Genomic DNA, 17314 nt, shown 5'->3' on the forward strand with positions numbered 1-17314 from the left:
GGCAGGTTAGGTAAAAAAAATGTAACCAAAAAAAACTAACCTAAGTGAATTACGCTGGCGCAGAAAGTTCAGTGAAACTTGGAGGTTTTAATTTACTCAAAAAAACGGTGCACTCCAAAAAAGCGGCACAGATAATTGAGCCCATTATCTCGAAGGTAGAAGTAGTGTTCTATTTTTCAACATTGATGAACTGCCAGTTACAGCTGAAGAGCCTGCTCCGCCATTCAAAAAGATCATGGCTGATCTGGCCGTGGACTCAGCTCCACTTACCCGCCCGCTCCCCATAACCCTTAATTCCCTTATTGGTTAAAAATCTATCTATCTGTGATTTGAATACATTCAATGAGCTAGCCTCAACTGCTTCCTTGGGCAGAGAATTCCACAGATTCACAACCCTCTGGGAGAAGAAATTCCTTCTCAACTCGGTTTTAAATTGGCTCTCCTGTATTTTGAGGCTGTGCCCCCGAGTTCTAGTCTCCCCGACCAGTGGAAACAACCTCTCTGCCTCTATCTTGTCTATCCCTTTCATTATTTTAAATGTTTCTATAAGATCACCCCTCATCCTTCTGAACTCCAACGAGTAAAGACCCAGTCTACTCAATCTATCATCATAAGGTAATCCCCTCATCTCCGGAATCAGCCTAGTGAATCGTCTCTGTACCCCCTCCAAAGCTAGTATATCCTTCCTTAAGTAAGGTGACCAAAACTGCACGCAGTACTCCAGGTGCGGCCTCACCAATACCCTGAATAGTTGCAGCAGGACCTCCCTGCTTTTGTACTCCATCCCTCTCATAATGAAGGCCAACGTTCCATTCGCCTTCCTGATTACCTGCTGCACCTGCAAACTAACCTTTTGGGATTCATGCACAAGGAATCAGCCGGTCCAGGCAGCGGGCGGTCGAGGGGGTCGTTCAACCTGACTGCCTGCCTCTCTTCCGCTCTTACATCCGGTCCAGGGTGTCCTTGGAGATGGAGCATGCGGTGTCCACCGGTACGCTCGCGGCCTTCCGCGAGAGGTGGGCACCGGAGGGACTGGAGTGCATCATCACGCCCGGCAACCAAATTTTAATTTGATTTTACGTTTTAAAGTTTAATTTGTTTTAATTGCCGGTGCTTTTAGTGTCCCCCTCCCCTTTTATAGGGGGCACTGGAAAAAATTTGATTTTAGCGCCCCAAAAAAAAAAAAAAATAAAAAAAAAGGGGGCCTTGTAAATGTCTGCTGTGTCATCCAGGGCGGGTGGCACGGTTTAATGTCTTTTTATGTTCACAGATAAACTCAAAAAAAGAGTTTCATGCACAAGGACCCCCAGCCAATTCTCGATCCACGCCAATTCATTTCCTCTGACTCCACGTACCTTTATTTCTGCAGTAACCTTTTGCGTGGCACCTTATCAAATGCCTTTTGGAATTCTAAATACACCACATCCATCGGTACACCTCTATCCACCATGCTCGTTATATCCTCAAAGAATTATAGTAAATTAGTTAAACATGATTTCCCCTTCATGAATCCATGTTGCGTCTGCTTGATTGCACTATTCCTATCTAGATGTCCCGCTATTTCTTCCTTAATGATAGCTTCAAGCATTTTCCCCACTACAGATGTTAAACTAACCGGCCTATAGTTACCTGCCTTTTGTCTGCCCCCTTTTTTTAAACAGAGGCGTTACATTAGCTGCTTTCCAATCCGCTGGTACCTCCCCAGAGTCCAGAAAATTTTGATAGATTATAACGAATGCATCTGCTAGAACTTCCGCCATCTCTTTTAATACCCTGGGATGCATTTCATCAGGACCAGGGGACTTGTCTACCTTGAGTCCCATTAGCCTGTCCAGCACTACCTCCCTAGTGATAATGATTGTCTCAAGGTCCTCCTCCCTTCCCACATTCCTGTGACCAGCAATTTTTGGCATGGGTTTTGTCTCTTCCACTGTGAAGACCGAAGCAAAATAATTGTTTAAGGTCTCAGCCATTTCCACATTTCCCATTATTAAATCCCCCTTCTCATCTTCTAAGGGACCAACATTTACTTTAGTCACTCTCTTCCGTTTTATATATCGGTAAAAGCTTTTACTATCTGTTTTTATGTTTTGCGCAAGTTTACTTTCGTAATCTATCTTTCCTTTCTTTATTGCTATCTTAGTCATTCTTTGCTGTCATTTAAAATGTTCCCAATCTTCTAGTTTCCCACTAACCTTCGCCACCTTATAAGCATTGGTTTTTAATTTGATACTCTCCTTTATTTCCTTGGTTATCCACAGCTGGTTATCCCTTCTCTTACCGCCCTTCTTTTTCACTGGAATATATTTTTGTTGAGCACTATGAAAGAGCTCCTTAAAAGTCCTCCACTGTCCCTCAATTGTGCCACCGTTTAGTCTGTGTTCCCAGTCTATTTTCGCCAACTCTGCCCTCATCCCACTGTAGTCCCCTTTGTTTAAGCATAGTACGCTCGTTTGAGACACTACTTCCTCACCCTCAATCTGTATTACAAATGCAACCATACTGTGATCACTCATTCCGAGAGGATCTTTGACTAGGAGATCGTTTATTATTTCTGACTCATTACACAGGACCAGATCGAAGATAGCTTGCTCCCTTGTAGGTTCTGTAACATACTGTTCTAAGAAACAATCCCGTATGCATTCTATCATGTGAGGTGCAAGAATATTATCCCAAATAAGTTCAGGTCCAAATTAGTAAGAAATCTTCATGACCAGCACCTGGGAATGTGCTTGACCAAGGGTTCTGCATGCAGTTACTTATGGTGGCCAGGTCTAGATAAAGATATAGAGTACATCGTTAGTCAGTATACAACATGTCAATCGGGAAGCAAGAAACCACCATCAATACCATTACAGCCATGGAAATTGTCTCCCCAGGTGTGGCAAAGGTTACATATAGATTTTGCTGAGCTAGAAGGATACCAATTGTTCATTGTGATTGATAACCATTCGAAGTGTTTCCAATGTGGAAAATAACAAGTAAAACACTAGACAATTTGCAAAGATTTTTTTCTTCATATGGCCTCCTACAAGAAATTGTGTCTGATAATGAGCCGCAATTTTGTTCACAAGAATTTGCACAGTTCACGAGCAGAAAAGGTGTGAAACACCATACCACCCTGCTTCAAATGGGGTAGCAGAGCGTACTGTACAAATTGTAAAACTTGCTCTCAAGCAAATGTTGGATCAAAATCCAAAAGAAACCGCAGTGGTCGTTGGACCACAAATTAGCTAATTTTATAATTACTTATTGTAATGCTGTACTCCTCGTAAAATTACTGGTAGAACGGCAGCAAGTTGTTTCTCAAATGACAGCCACTAACCAGGTTCATAGAAACATAGAAAACAGGTGCAGGCCATTCGGCCCTTCGAGCCTGCACCACCATTCAATATGATCATGGCTGATCATTCCCTCAGTACCCCTTTCTTGCTTTCTCTCTATACCCCTTGATCCCCTTAGACGCAAGGGCCATATCTAACTTCCTCTTGAATACATCCAATGAACTGGCATCAACAACACTCTGCGGCAGGGAATTCCACAGGTTAACAACTCTGTGAAAAAGTTTCTCCTCATCTCAGTCCTAAATGGCCTACCTCTTATCCTCAGACTGCATCTCCTGATTCTGGACTTCCCCAACATCGGGAACATTCTACCCGCATCGAACCTGTCCTGTCCCGTCAGAATCTTATATGTTTCTATAAGATCCCCTCTCATCCTTCTAAACTCCAGTGAATAAAGGCCCAGTTGATCCAGTCTCTCCTCATATGTCAGGCCTGTCATCCCAGGAATCAGTCTGGTGAACCTTCGTTGCACTTCCTCTATAGCAAGAACGTCCTTCCTCAGATTACGAGCCCAAAACTGAACACAATATTCCAGGTGAGGCCTCACTAAGACCCTGTACAACTGCAGCAAGACCTCCCTGCGCCTATACTCAAATCCCCTAGCTATGAAGGCCAACATACCATTTGCCTTCTTCACCGCCTGCTGTATCTGTATGCCAACTTTCAATGACTGATGAACCATGACACCCAGGTCTCGTTGGACCTCCCTATTTCCTAATCTGTCATCATTCAGATAATATTCTGTCTGCGTTTTTGCCCCCAAAGTGGATAACCTCACATTTATCCACATTATACTGTTATACTGCATCTGCCATGCATTTGCCCACTCACCTAACCTGTCCAAGTCACCCTGCAGCCTCCTAGCTTTCCCCTCACAGCTCACACCACCACCCAGTTTAGTGTCATCTGCAAACTTGGAGATATTACACTGAATTCCTTCATCCAAATCATTGATGTATATTGTAAAGAGCTGGGGTCCCAGCACTGAGCCCTGCGGCACGCCACTAGTCACAGCATGCCATTCTGAAAAGGACCCGTTTATCCCGACTCTCTGCTTCCTGTATGCCAAACAGTTCACCAATCCACATCAGTATATTATCCCCAATACCATGTGCTTTCATTTTGCACACCAATCTCTTATGTGGGACTTTGTCAAAAGCCTTTCGAAAGTCCAAATACATCACATCCAGTGGTTCCCCCTTGTCCACTCTACTAGTTACATCCTCAAAAAATTCCAGAAGATTTGTCAAGCATGATTTCCCCTTCATAAATCCATGCTGACTTGGACCGATCCTGTCACTGCTTTCCAAATGCGCTGCTATTTCATCCTTAATAAATTGATTCCAACATTTTCCCCACTACTGATGTCAGGCTAACTGGTCTATAATTACCTGCTTTCTCTCTTCCCTCCCTTTTTAAAAAGTGGTGTTACATTAGCTACCCTCCAGTCCATAGGAACTGATCCAAGGTTGAAAGACTGTTGGAAAATGATCACCAATGCATCCACTATTTCTAGGGCCATTTCCTTAAGTACTCTGGGATGCAGACCATCAAGCCCTGGGGATTTATCGGCCTTCAATCCCATCAATTTCCCCAACACAATTTCCTGCCTAGTAAGGATATCCTTCAGTTCCTCCTTCTCACAAGACCCTCAGTCCCCTAGTACTTCTGGAAGGTTATGTGTGTCTTCCTTCGTGATGACAGAACCAAAGTATTTGTTCAATTGGTCTGCCATTTCTTTGTTCCCCATTATAAATTCATCTGAATCTGACTGCAAAGGACCTACGTTTGTCTTCACTAATCTTTTTCTCTTCACATATCTATAGAAGCTTTTGTAGTCAGTTTTTATGTTCCCGGCAAGCTTCTTCTCATACTCCATTATCCCCCTCTTAATTAAACCCTTTGTCCTCCTCTGCTGAATTCTAAATTTCTCCCAGTCCTCAGGTTTGTTGCTTTTTCTGGCCAATTTATACGCTTCTTCCTTGGATTTAACACTATCCTTAATTTCCCTTGTTAGCCAAGGTTGAGCCACCTTACCTGTTTTATTTTTTACTCCAGACAGGGATGTACAATTGCTGAAGTTCATCCATGTGATCTTTAAATGTTTGCCATTGCCTATCCACCATCAACCCTTTAAGTAACATTTGCCAGTCTATTCTAGCCAATTCACACCTCAAACTATCGAAGTTACCTTTCCTTAAGTTCAGGACCCTAGTTTCTGAATTAACCGTGTCACTCTTCATCTTAATAAAGAATTCTACCATGTTATGGTCAATCTTCCCCAAGGGGCCTCGTACAACAAGATTGCCAATTAGTCCTTTCTCATTACACATCACCCAGTCTACGATGGCCAGCTCCCTAATTGGTTCATCGACATATTGGTCTAGAAAACCATCCCTAATGCACTCCAGGAAATACTCCTCCACATTGCAACAAGTTTGGTTAGCCCAATCAATATGTAGATTAAAGTCACCCATGATAACTGCTGTCCCTTTATTGCATGCATCCCTAATTTCTTGTTTGATGCTGTCTCCAACCTTAATACTACTGTTTGGTGGTCTGTACACAACTCCCACTAGCGTTTTCTGCCCCTTGGTATTCCGTAGCTCCACCCATACCGATTCCACATCAACCAAGCTAATGTCCTTTCTTCCTATTGTATTAATTTCCTCTTTAACCAGCAATGCCACCCCACCTCCTTTTCGTTTCTGTCTATCTTTCCTAAATGTTGAATACCCCTGGATGTTGAGTTCCCAGCCTTGGTCACCCTGGAGCCATGTCTCCATGATGCCAATTACATCATACCCGTTAACTGCTATCTGCGCAGTTAATTCATCCACCTTATTCCGAATACTCCTCGCATTAAGGCACAGAGCCTTCAGACTTGTCGTTCTAATACACTTTGCCCCTTTAGAATTTTGATGTAATGTGGCCCTTTTTGCCTTGGGTTTCTCTGCCCTCCACTTTTACTTTTCTTCTTTCTATCTTTTGCTTCTGCCCCCAATCTACATCCCTCAGTCTCCCTGCATAGGTTCCCATCCCCCTGCAATATTAGTTTAACTCCTCCCCAACAGCACTAGCAAACACTCTCCCGAGGACATTGGTTCCGGTCCTGCCCAGGTGCAGACCGTTTGTACTGGTCCCACCTCCCCCAGAACCAGTTCCAATGTCCCAGGAATTGTTAAAGCCAAACTTGGCAGTTAGAAGAGAAACAATTAAGACAGAAAGAGAATCATGATAGAGGTAGAATGAGAGAGAGATGTGAAATTAAATCAGAAGGTTAGAGTGCAGAACCATCACCATAAATGGTTAAATTGGTTACCAGGAAGAGTAGTGAAGATATGTGGTCCTCGCACATATTTAGTGAAGATGTTTAATGATGTGATTATTTCTGATAAGTAGTCTTGTTACAAGTAGAGTACTAGTAGCAAATCCTACATCAGATGTACTCGAAACAACTCCAAGGGAATGCCAGAATTTAAGTCCGAATTTGAGTCAGGCAGACAAACAGTCTGAAGTTGTAGAGAGTTCAAATATAGATCAAGGGCTACCCTTGGAGGAAAATTCTCCCCAGCCTCAGCCTAGAATGAGTCCAAGTTCGATACCATGTTTGGAACGTTCTGTTCAAGAGCGAAGGTATCCTCTTTGAAACAGAAAACCAGTGGTTAAGTTTGATTTGTAAATATGGAAAAATAAGTCCATATCTTTTGTTATGTATAACCATACAAGTTATGTATGATGATTACTTTGTTGATGACGACTTCTTCATTAAGGAAGGAGAAATGTAATATAGAGCTCCAGCTTGTGGACTATTGCTCCACCGAGTGCACTACTGTGGTAATGCAGCTAGGGATGTTTACAATAAAAGCAAGTTCCAAATTGAAGCCATCGTGACTGTGTGCTTTAATGATGTCGTAAGAAGATATTACAGTACAGTCAACCAAAATAAGATCCTGACCCAAGTAAGAATCAGAGATGAAATTTTTGAAACAAACTGAATATCTCAGATTTTCCAAAACTGCTTTTCTATTGGAGCTGCTTGATCATATCAAAGCAACCTATGTGTAACTTTACAAGGAAACATGAAATTGTACAACTACCTCCCTGATTGAGTCTACTGTCCAAAGTGTTCTATTTCAGCAAATGTTTATTTAAAAATTAACAAAATACAAAATTAATATCCAGCACTTCACATAACATGTGTTACAGTATAAATGTTCCACTCAGCCACAACAGTGACTCTGAAACAGAGAGGATACTGCAAGAATTTAGCACCACTGCAAAATCCCCCAAACCCATGGTGCTGGCCCTTTAAAATCTCTCATGAAATAAAAACAATTACACCACCTACTTGTACTAAATCGATGCATTTCTCCACACTTTCCAATTTAGTCAGCTGGTTCTTGTCCAGAATCAGAGTGAAAGTATTTGTTGGGCACAGAGAAACTGTATCCAAATGCTGCAATCCCATCCCTGATAAATCAACTACACGACCTAAATTTAAAAAAAATCTAAATTAACATATGCTATTCAGAATTTTTAAATGAATACACTTTAAACAAAGTACTCAACTTTCTTACCAGCATTCAACATGTGTATACTTACATCATAAAAAATCATATGAAACCCTGTTTCTATTACAAAAGTGCAAATACAGAAATGTACAAAACCATGCAATATTTGTTCGATGTGTTCTAAGAAGGGACCGAGTGTAACATAGCCAAGTTTGCTGACGATACAAAGATGGGAGGAAAAACTATGTGTGAGGAGGATACAAAAAATTTGCAAAAGGACATAGACAGGCTAAGTGAGTGGGCAGAAATTTGGCAGATGGAGTATAATGTTGGAAAGTGTCACTTTGGCAGAAAAAAAATCAAAGAGCAAGTTATTATTTAAATCGAGAAAGATTGCAAAGTGCCGCAGTACAGCAGGACCGGGGGTACTTGTGCATGAAACACAAAAGAATAGTATGCAGGTACAAGTGATCAGGAAGGCAAATGGTATCTTCGCTTTTATTGCAAAGGGGATGGAGTATAAAAGCAGGAAAGTCTTGCTACAGCTATATAAGGTACTGGTGAGGCCACACCTGGAATACTGCATACAGTTTTGATTTCCATATTTCCAAAAGGATATATTTGCTTTGGAGCCAGTTCAGAGAAGGTTCACTAGGTTGATTCCAGGGATGAGGGGGTTGACTTATGAGGAAAGGTTGAGTTGGTTGGGCCTCTACATATTGGAATTCAGAAGAATGAGAGGTGATCTTATCGAAACGTATAAGATTATGAGGGGGCTTGACAGGGTGGATGCAGAGAGGATGTATCCACTGATGGGGGAGACTAGAACTGGAGGGCATGATCTTAGAATAAGGGGCTGCCCATTTAAAACAGAGATGAGGAGAAATTTCTTCTCTCAGAGGGTTGTAAATCTGTGGAATTCGCTGCCTCAGAGAGCTGTGGAAGCTGGGTCATTGAATAAATTTAATACGGAAATAGACAGTTTCTTAAACGATAAGAGGATAAGGGGTTATGAGGAGCGGGCAGGGAAGTGGAGCCGAGTCCATGATCAGATCAGCCATGACCTTATTGAATGGCGGAGCAGGCTCGAGGGGGTGTATAGCCTACTCCTGTTACTATTTCTTATGTTCTAAATAGTGCCACTTTCAAGAATGTTTTTTCAAATTATTGTCAAAATACTCAAAGGGTTAGCAACATAATGGGACAGTACATCCTTGTTCCAATGCATTCTGTTACTCTGCAAGTGTATGTGGTTAATTTCTAAAATTGCTCACATGAGAATTACAGACAGGGAGAGGGATCTAGCCAGTGCAGCAATCCAGTGATTAAGCAGAGTGAGAGCACTTGTACTGGAGGGATCCAGCCAGGGTTACAGGCAGCATAACACCAAGAAATGGAAAGATCTGGCCAGGACAACAGGCCAGCAAGGGAGTCAAGGGGCAAGGGGAAGAGGGGGAAAGAGAGAAAGACAAACCCAAACAGCCATTGCCACCTTTTATTTTGAAACAATATAAAAGGTTAAAAACATATTTAAAAATATAATATAGAATATAAGTACACTAGACAGAGAGAGAGAAAATTCTGAAGAGTTCGGAGAGAAGCAAAATGCCAGATTTCAACAAACTTTAGGCCGGTTGCGCTGTGGAACCACATACCTTGGAGGAATAACTCAGAAGCTGACAGACCCCATGCAGAGCATTGGCCCAGATAGCCCGGTCGGCTGCTTCCCGCGGGCGATCGAGGGGAAAATTTAAAAAAGATGCGTACCTACCTGTTCCTGCTGCGCTCACGCGAGTTCCCGGTCCGGAGACCTCCACTGACTGCGCGTCACAGCGTGTGCACGTCAGGACGTGCGCAGGGCTGGAGTTGCAGTCACGTGGCTCTGGGCAGCCAATCAAGGGAAGTTGGAGTTCCCATTATTATGAAGGAGAAACCCTCCCACCACCGCCTCCCTCCAAAACTAATGAGAAAAAATACACCACATATTTTATTAATTTAAATTAGTTATGTATTATAAAAAAAATATTTTTCTGATTTTTAAACGTTTTTTTAATTATGCTTTAAAATAAACTTACCGTAGTGGGGAGGGTTTTTAAACAATAAAATGTTTTTATAATTTTATTTTAAAATGCTTGTGTGTATTTTAAAACTCTTATGCCTGTGAAAGTAGGCTATGCGCCTGTTTTTATTAGGCGCAAGAGTTTTTAGGACATTTGCTGGGCAAGATATGGGTAAATACCGCAATCTTGCCCTTGCAAATGTCCTCGCTCCCGATATACAGAGGATCTGTCACGCTCCAGCTTGACAGATCGGAAAAGCCGGTTTTCAGCACGTGTGCATTGTGCGCTGAAAACCGGCTTTTGTGATGCCTTCCCGAGTCCATACACACTCCGTACGAACCCGGGAGGCAGGAATTTCTGGCTCATTAAGTTTAGGATAAATATAGCTACTGGATGACAAGCTGACATGACAGAAATAGTATTGCAGGAATGCTACAGAAGATAGGTATGACCCTTACAGGAAACTAATGCTTTATGTAAGATTTAAGAAAGCACCTAGATTTGGAAATAGAGAAAGTGGAATTTGAACTTTCAGACCTGCCGGGAGCAGGGGGCCCGATAGCAGACCGGAAACTCAGAAGTCTGGGTCTCCCCACGCGCTGTGGAATTTTAACTCCACAGCGTGCATGTGATGTCACTGACCAGTTCCCCGCCAAGTAGTTAGCTTGATTGACAGGCTTGACTTTTAGTCAGACGGGGAATGCTGGAGAGGAGGCTATAACCTGGGGCTCATGGTGGGGAGCTTAGGGGGCCAGGGGAAAGAGAAGAGGGTCAGCACTCCTGCTGCGCCCGGTCCACAAGGATTGCTCCCTGAGGTTATCGAAACATAGAAACATAGAAAATAGGTGCAGGAGTAGGCCATTCGGCCCTTCGAGCCTGCACCAGCATTCAATGATCATGGCTGATCATTCACCTCAGTATCCCTTTCCCGCTTTCTCTCCATACCCCTTGATCCCTTTAGCCGTAAGGACCACATCTAACTCCCTCTTGAATATATCCAATGAACTGGCATCAACGACTCTCTGCGGCAGGGAATTCCACAGGTTAACAACTCTGAGTGAAGAAGTTTCTCTTCATCTCAGTCCTAAATGGCCTACCCCTTATCCTAAGACTGCCTCCCCTGGTTCTGGACTTCCCCAACATCAGGAACATTCTTCCTGCATCTAACCCGATCCATCCCGTCAAAATCTTTTACGTTTCTATGAGATCCCCTCTCATCCTTCTAAACTCCAGTGTATAAAGGCCCAGTTGATCCAGTCTCTCCTCATATGTCAGTCCAGCCATCCCGGGAATCAGTCTGGTGAACCTTCGCTGCACTCCCTCAATAGCAAGAACGTCCTTCCTCAGATTAGGAGACCAAAACTGAACACAATATTCCAGGTGAGGCCTCACCAAGGCCCTGTACAATTGCAGTAAGACCTCCCTGCTCCTATACTCAAATCCCCTAGCTGTGAAGGCCAACATGCCATTTGCCTTCTTCACCGCCTGCTGTACCTGCATGCCAACTTTCAATGACTGATGAACCATGACACCCAGGTCTTGTTGCACCTCCCCTTTTCCTAATCTGCCGCCAATCAGATAATATTCTGCCTTCGTGTTTTTGTCACCAAAGTGGATAACCTCACATTTATCCACATTATACTGCTATACTGCATCTGCCATGCATTTGCCCACTCTCCTAACCTGCCCAAATCACCCTGCAGTCTCTTAGCATCCTCCTCACAGCTCACACCGCCACCCAGTTTAGTGTCATCTGCAAACTTGGAGATATTACCCTCAATTCCTTCATCCAAATCATTCATGTATATTGTGAAGAGCTGGGGTCCCAGCACTGAGCCCTGCGGTTCTCCACTAATTACTGCCTCCCATTCCGAAAAGGACCCGTTTATCCCGACTCTCTGCTTCCACAATGCCAACCAATTCTCTATCCACCCCAGTATATTACCCCCAATACCATGTGTCTTGATCTTGTATATCAATCTCTTATGTGGTACCTTGGCCTTTTGAAAGTCCAAATACACCACATCCATTGGTTCTCCCTTGTCCACTCTACTAGTTACATCCACAAAAAAATTCCAGAAGATTGGTCAAGCATGATTTCCCTTTCATAAATCCATGCTGACTTGGACCGATCCTGTCACCGCTTTCCAAATGCGCTGCTAATTCATCCTTAATAATGGATTCCAACATTTTCCCCACTTCTGATGTCAGGCTAACTGGTCTATAATTACCCGTTTTATCTCTCCCTCCCTTTTTAAAAAGTGGTGTTACATTAGCTACCCTCCAGTCCATAGGAACGGATTCAGTGTCGATAGACTGTTGGAAAATGATCACCAATGCATCCACTATTTCTAGGGCCACCTCCTTAAGTACTCTGGGATGCAGACAATTAGGTCCTGGGGATTTATCGGCCTTCAATCCCATCAATTTCCCCAACACAATTTCCCGCCTAATAAGGATATCCTTCAGTTCCTCCTTCTCACCAGACCCTTGGTCCCCTAGTACATCCGGAAGGTAATTTGTGTCTTCCTTCGTGAAGACAGAACCAAAGTATTTGTTCAATTGGTCTGCCATTTCTTTGTTGCCCAATATTAATTCACCTGAGTCCGACTGCAAGGGACCTACGTTTGTTCTCACCAATCTTTTTCTCTTCACATATCTGTAGAAGCTTTTGCAGTCAGTTTTTATGTTCCCAGCAAGCTTCCTCTCATACTCTATTTTCCCCCTCCTAATTAAACCCTTTGTCCTCCTCTGCTGTATTATAAATTTCTCCCAGTCCTCATGTTTGCTGCTTTTTCTGCCCATTTTATACGCCTCTTCCTTGAATCTAACATTATCCTTAATTTCCCTTGTTAGCCACGGTTGAGCCACCTCCCCTGTTTTATTTTTACTCCAGACAGGGATGTACAACTGTTGAAGTTCATCCATGTGATCTATAAATGTTTGCCATTGCCTATCCACCATCAACCCTTTAAGTATCATTTGCCAGTCTATTCTAGCCAATTCACGCCATCGAAGTTAGCTTTCCTTAAGTTTAGGACCCTAGTTTCTGAATTAACTGTGTCACTCTCCATCTTAATAAAGAATTCTTCCATATTATGGTCACTCTTCCCCAAGGGGCCTCGCACAACAAGATTGCTAATAAGTCCTTGCTCATTACACATCACCCAGTCTAGGATAGCCAGCTTTCTAGTCGGTTCCTCCACATATTGGTCAAGAAAACCATCCCTAATACACTCCAGGAAATCCTCCTCTACCGCATTGCTACCAGTTTGGTTAACCCAATCTATATGTAAATTAAAGTCGCCCATGATAACTGCTGTACCTTTATTGCACACATTCCTTCTTTCTTGTTTTATGCTTTTCCCAACCTCACTACTACTGTTTTGTGGTCTGTACACAACTCCCACCAGCGTTTTCTGCCCTTTGGTATTCCGCAGCTCCACCCATACCGATTCCACATCATCCAGGCTAATGTCCTTCCTTACTATTGCATTAATTTCTTCTTTAACCAGCAACACCACCCCGTCTCCTTTTCCTCTTTGTCTATCCTTCCTAAATGCTGAATACCCCTGGATGTTGCGTTCCCAGCCTTGGTCACCCTGGAGCCATGTCTCTGTGATGCCAATTACATCGTATCCATTAACTACTATCTGCGCAGTTAATTCGGCCACCTTATTCTGAATACTCCTCGCATTGAGGCACAGAGCCTTCAGGCTTGTCTTTTTAACACACTTTGTCCCTTTTGAATCTTGCTGTAATGTGGCCCTTTTTGCTTTGGGTTTCTCTGCCCTCCACTTTTACTATTCTCCTTTCTATCTTTTGCTTCTGCCCTTCTATTTCCCTCTGTCTCTCTGCATAGGTTCCCATCCCCCTGCCATATTAGTTTAACTCCTCCCCAACAGCACTAGCAAACACTCCCCCTTGGGCATTGGTTCCGATCCTGCCCAGGTGCAGACCGTCCGGTTTGTTTATCCTCGCCACGTTACAGCTGCCAGGATTCCCGAGGATCGGGAACCTCAGTCGGCCACAGTTAAACCTCCAACACAGCCTTATTATCATATGTAAAGTGCCAACCCACCTCCTGGGTGGCGTTGGTTGCCCGTTCCCCATTCTGCTTCCATTAAAATCGGATGTGGGCGGATTAAAGGTAGGTTGGGGTTAGGATTCAGATTTTTTAAACTTCAATCTCTCACAACCCAAATTCACCTGGTTTTTGGGATTTAAATTCCTCCCATTTATTCTAAATTTATCGATGACACTTAGAAGTATAAAAGTAAAGAACTAATGATAAATTTGTACAAAACATTAGCTAGGCTGCAGATAATGACATTAAAGCCATAAGAATTGTATAGCATAGATTCACCAAGAAAATTATAGATATGAGGAGAGACTTGAGATAGCAAGACTATTTTAAGGGAAAATTGGATAAATATTTGAGGCAGAGAAAGGTACAAGGCTTTGGGGAGTGCATGGAGCAATGAGATTAGTTTTGCATTGCTCTAGCTAAGAGCCAGCACAGAGACAATGGATCAAATGGTCTTCACAACTGTAAACCCCCATGGCACTATAGGACTTTAAAAGTGATCAAAAAAGCAAATGGGATGCCAGGCTTCATCAATATAAAAGCACAGAAGAAAACATTTGCACTAACATAGCAGCTTTCACCTCCTCAGGATGCTACAAAGCACTTCACAACTAATAAATTACTTTTGAAATGTAGTCTTGTTGTTACATAAACAAATGTAGCAGTCAAATCTGCACACAGCACATTCTGCAAACAGGAAATAGGAACATAGGGACAGGTGTAGGCCATTCAGCTCCTCGAGCCTGCTCCGCTATTCAATTAAATCATGACTGATCTGTATCTTAAGTCCATCCACCCGCCTTAGTTCCATATAATTTTATACTTTTGGCCAGCAAAAGTCTATCGATCTCAGATTTAAAATTATGATCTCGGATTTAAAATTGCTTTTTGTGGGAGAGAGTTCCACACTTCTACCACCTTTTGTGTGAAGGAGTGTTTTCTAACTTCTTTCCTGAATGGCCTGGTTCTGATTTTAAGGTTAAAGTTCCCTTGTCCTAGACATTCTCCCCAGCAGCTAAAATCATTTCTCTGTATCTACCATATCAATTCCTTTCAAAATCCTAAAAACTTCAATCAAATGACCCCTTAGTCTTCTATTATTCAGGGAATACAGGCCGAGTCATCTTGCCGTCCGGAGGGGGCGGGGGTCCCCGATGGAGGGCACTCTACGCGGGGGTCCTCCCACTATTTATCGGGGACTTGGCCTGGAGGGTGGTGCACGGAGCAGTGCCGTGCAATAAATTTTTAAGCCGGTTCACGGGCTCCCAGGCCGCATGCAATCTCTGCGGTCTGGAAGAGCCCGTGTTCCATGTTTTTATTGAGTACACGAGGTTGCAGCCCCTGTTTTGTTATCTAAAGGGGCTGCTCCTGAAATTCTGGCTGCACTCCTGATCTTCGGGCACCCTGTGCGGAGGGGAGCGGGTAGGTCCGAGGGCCTCCTTGTAGGACTGCTCCTGGGCACGGCCAAGGGTGCCATCAGCCGGTCCAGGCAACGGGCGGTCGTTCAGCCAGACTGTCTGCCTCTCTTCCGCGCCTACATCCGGTCCAGGGTGTCCCTGGAGATGGAGCACGCGGTGTCCACCGGTACACTCACGGCCTTCCACGAGAGGTGGGCACCGGAGGGACTGGAGTGCATCATCACGCCCGGCAACCAAATTTTAATTTGATTTTATGTTTTTAAGTTAATTTGTTTTAATTGCCGGTGCTTTTAGTGTCCCCCTCCCCTAGGGGGCACTTGGAGGAAAAAAAAAAGAGGGAAAAAAGCCTTGGAAATGGTTGGTGTTTCCCCCAGATCGGGGGGGGGGGGGGGGGGGGGGGGGCACGGTTTAATGTTTTTTGTTTAATCCCAAAAATAAATTAAAAATTAAAAAAAAATACAGGCCTAGTTTATTTAATCTCTCCTCATAATCTAACCCTTGGAGCCGGGGTAATATTCTGGTGAATCTGTGATGCATGCCTTCCAAGGCCAATATATCCTTTCTAGGGTGTGATCCCCAGAACTGTACACAGGAAAAGAGTGTTTGAAGACCAGGCCCTCAAATCCGCCACCAAGCTCATGGTCTACAGGGCTGTAGTAATACCCGCCCTCCTGTATAGCTCAGAGACATTGACCATGTATAATAGACACCTCAAGTCACTGGAGAAATACCACCAATGATGTCTCCGCAAGATCCTACAAATCCCCTGGGAGGACAGACACACTAACATTAGCGCCCTCAACCAGGCCAACATCCCCAGCATTGAAGCACTGACCACATTCGATCAGCTCTGCTGGGCTGGCCACATAGTTCACATGCCAGACACGAGACTCTCAAAGCGCTATACTCGTAACTCCTTCACGGTAAACGAGCCAAAGGTGGGCAGAGGAAACATTACAAGGACACCCTCAAAGCCTCCCTGATAAAGTGCAACATCCTCACTGACACCTGGAAGTCCCTGGTCAAAGACCACCCTAAGTGGAGGAAGTGCATCTGGGAGGGCGCTGAACACCTCGAGTCTCATTGCCGAGAGCATGCAGAAATCAAGCACAGGCAGCGGAAAGAGCATGCGGCAAACCTATCCCACCCTCAACGACCAACTGTGTCGCACCTGTGACAGGGACTGGGACTGTTCAGCCACCCAAGGACTCATGTTAAGAATGGAAGCAAGTCTTCCTCGATTCCGAGGGACTGCCTATGATGATGACACAGTACTGTTGATGTGCTCTAACCAGGGCTTTGTATAGCTGCAACAAAACTTTCTCCCCTTTATATTCTTGCCCTCTAGTTATAAAGGCTAACAATCCATTAGCCTTTTTGATTATTTTTTGCACCAGACTACTACATTTTAGTGATCTGTGTACATTGACTCTTAAATCTCTTTGGACCTCCACTGTTTCCAGCTTTTCACCATTTAAATCACTCTCAGGTCTATTGTTTTTTTGGTGCAAGAGATGTCAAGCGGTGTAGATTGAAAGATGAATGTTGGCCAGCATGTTAACAGAAACCTCATACTCTTCTTCAGTCACGTCAGCCTTGGCACATTTATTTCCGAGTCAGAAGGTCGCAGATTTGAGCACATAACGTAGGCCGAGACTTCTGTGCAGCACTAATGCAATACGGCATTGCAGAGGTGCTATCTTTTGGATGAGACAATAAACCAAAGCCCCATTTGCTTATTCAGGTGGCTGCAAAAGATCCCATAGTACTATTCGAAGAAAAGCAGGGATGGTCTCCCGGTGTCTTGTCAACATGTGTGCCACACCCAACACTGCCAAAAACAGTAACTGGTCATTCATCTCATTGCTGTTTGTGGAATCTTGCAGTGCAT

General features: G+C 43.7%; 2 protein-coding genes across 3 annotated transcripts in view; one reads left to right on the top strand and one right to left on the bottom strand.

Annotated features, from left to right (window-relative positions):
* The window catches only part of rpl24 (ribosomal protein L24), a 257054-nt gene that overhangs the window by 219855 nt on the left and 19885 nt on the right, over nt 1–17314 (top strand). The window lies entirely within an intron of this gene.
* cep97 (centrosomal protein 97) overlaps nt 1–17314 on the bottom strand; it is a 126075-nt gene that overhangs the window by 97587 nt on the left and 11174 nt on the right. For both annotated transcript variants that reach the window (XM_070892989.1, XM_070892988.1), the window contains exon 2: nt 7696–7838. In XM_070892989.1, the coding sequence (XP_070749090.1) occupies nt 7696–7838 (143 nt within the window). The remainder of the gene's footprint in view (nt 1–7695; nt 7839–17314) is intronic.

This window comes from Pristiophorus japonicus, chromosome 11, assembly GCF_044704955.1.
Source record: "Pristiophorus japonicus isolate sPriJap1 chromosome 11, sPriJap1.hap1, whole genome shotgun sequence".
Lineage (NCBI taxonomy): Eukaryota > Metazoa > Chordata > Chondrichthyes > Pristiophoridae > Pristiophorus > Pristiophorus japonicus.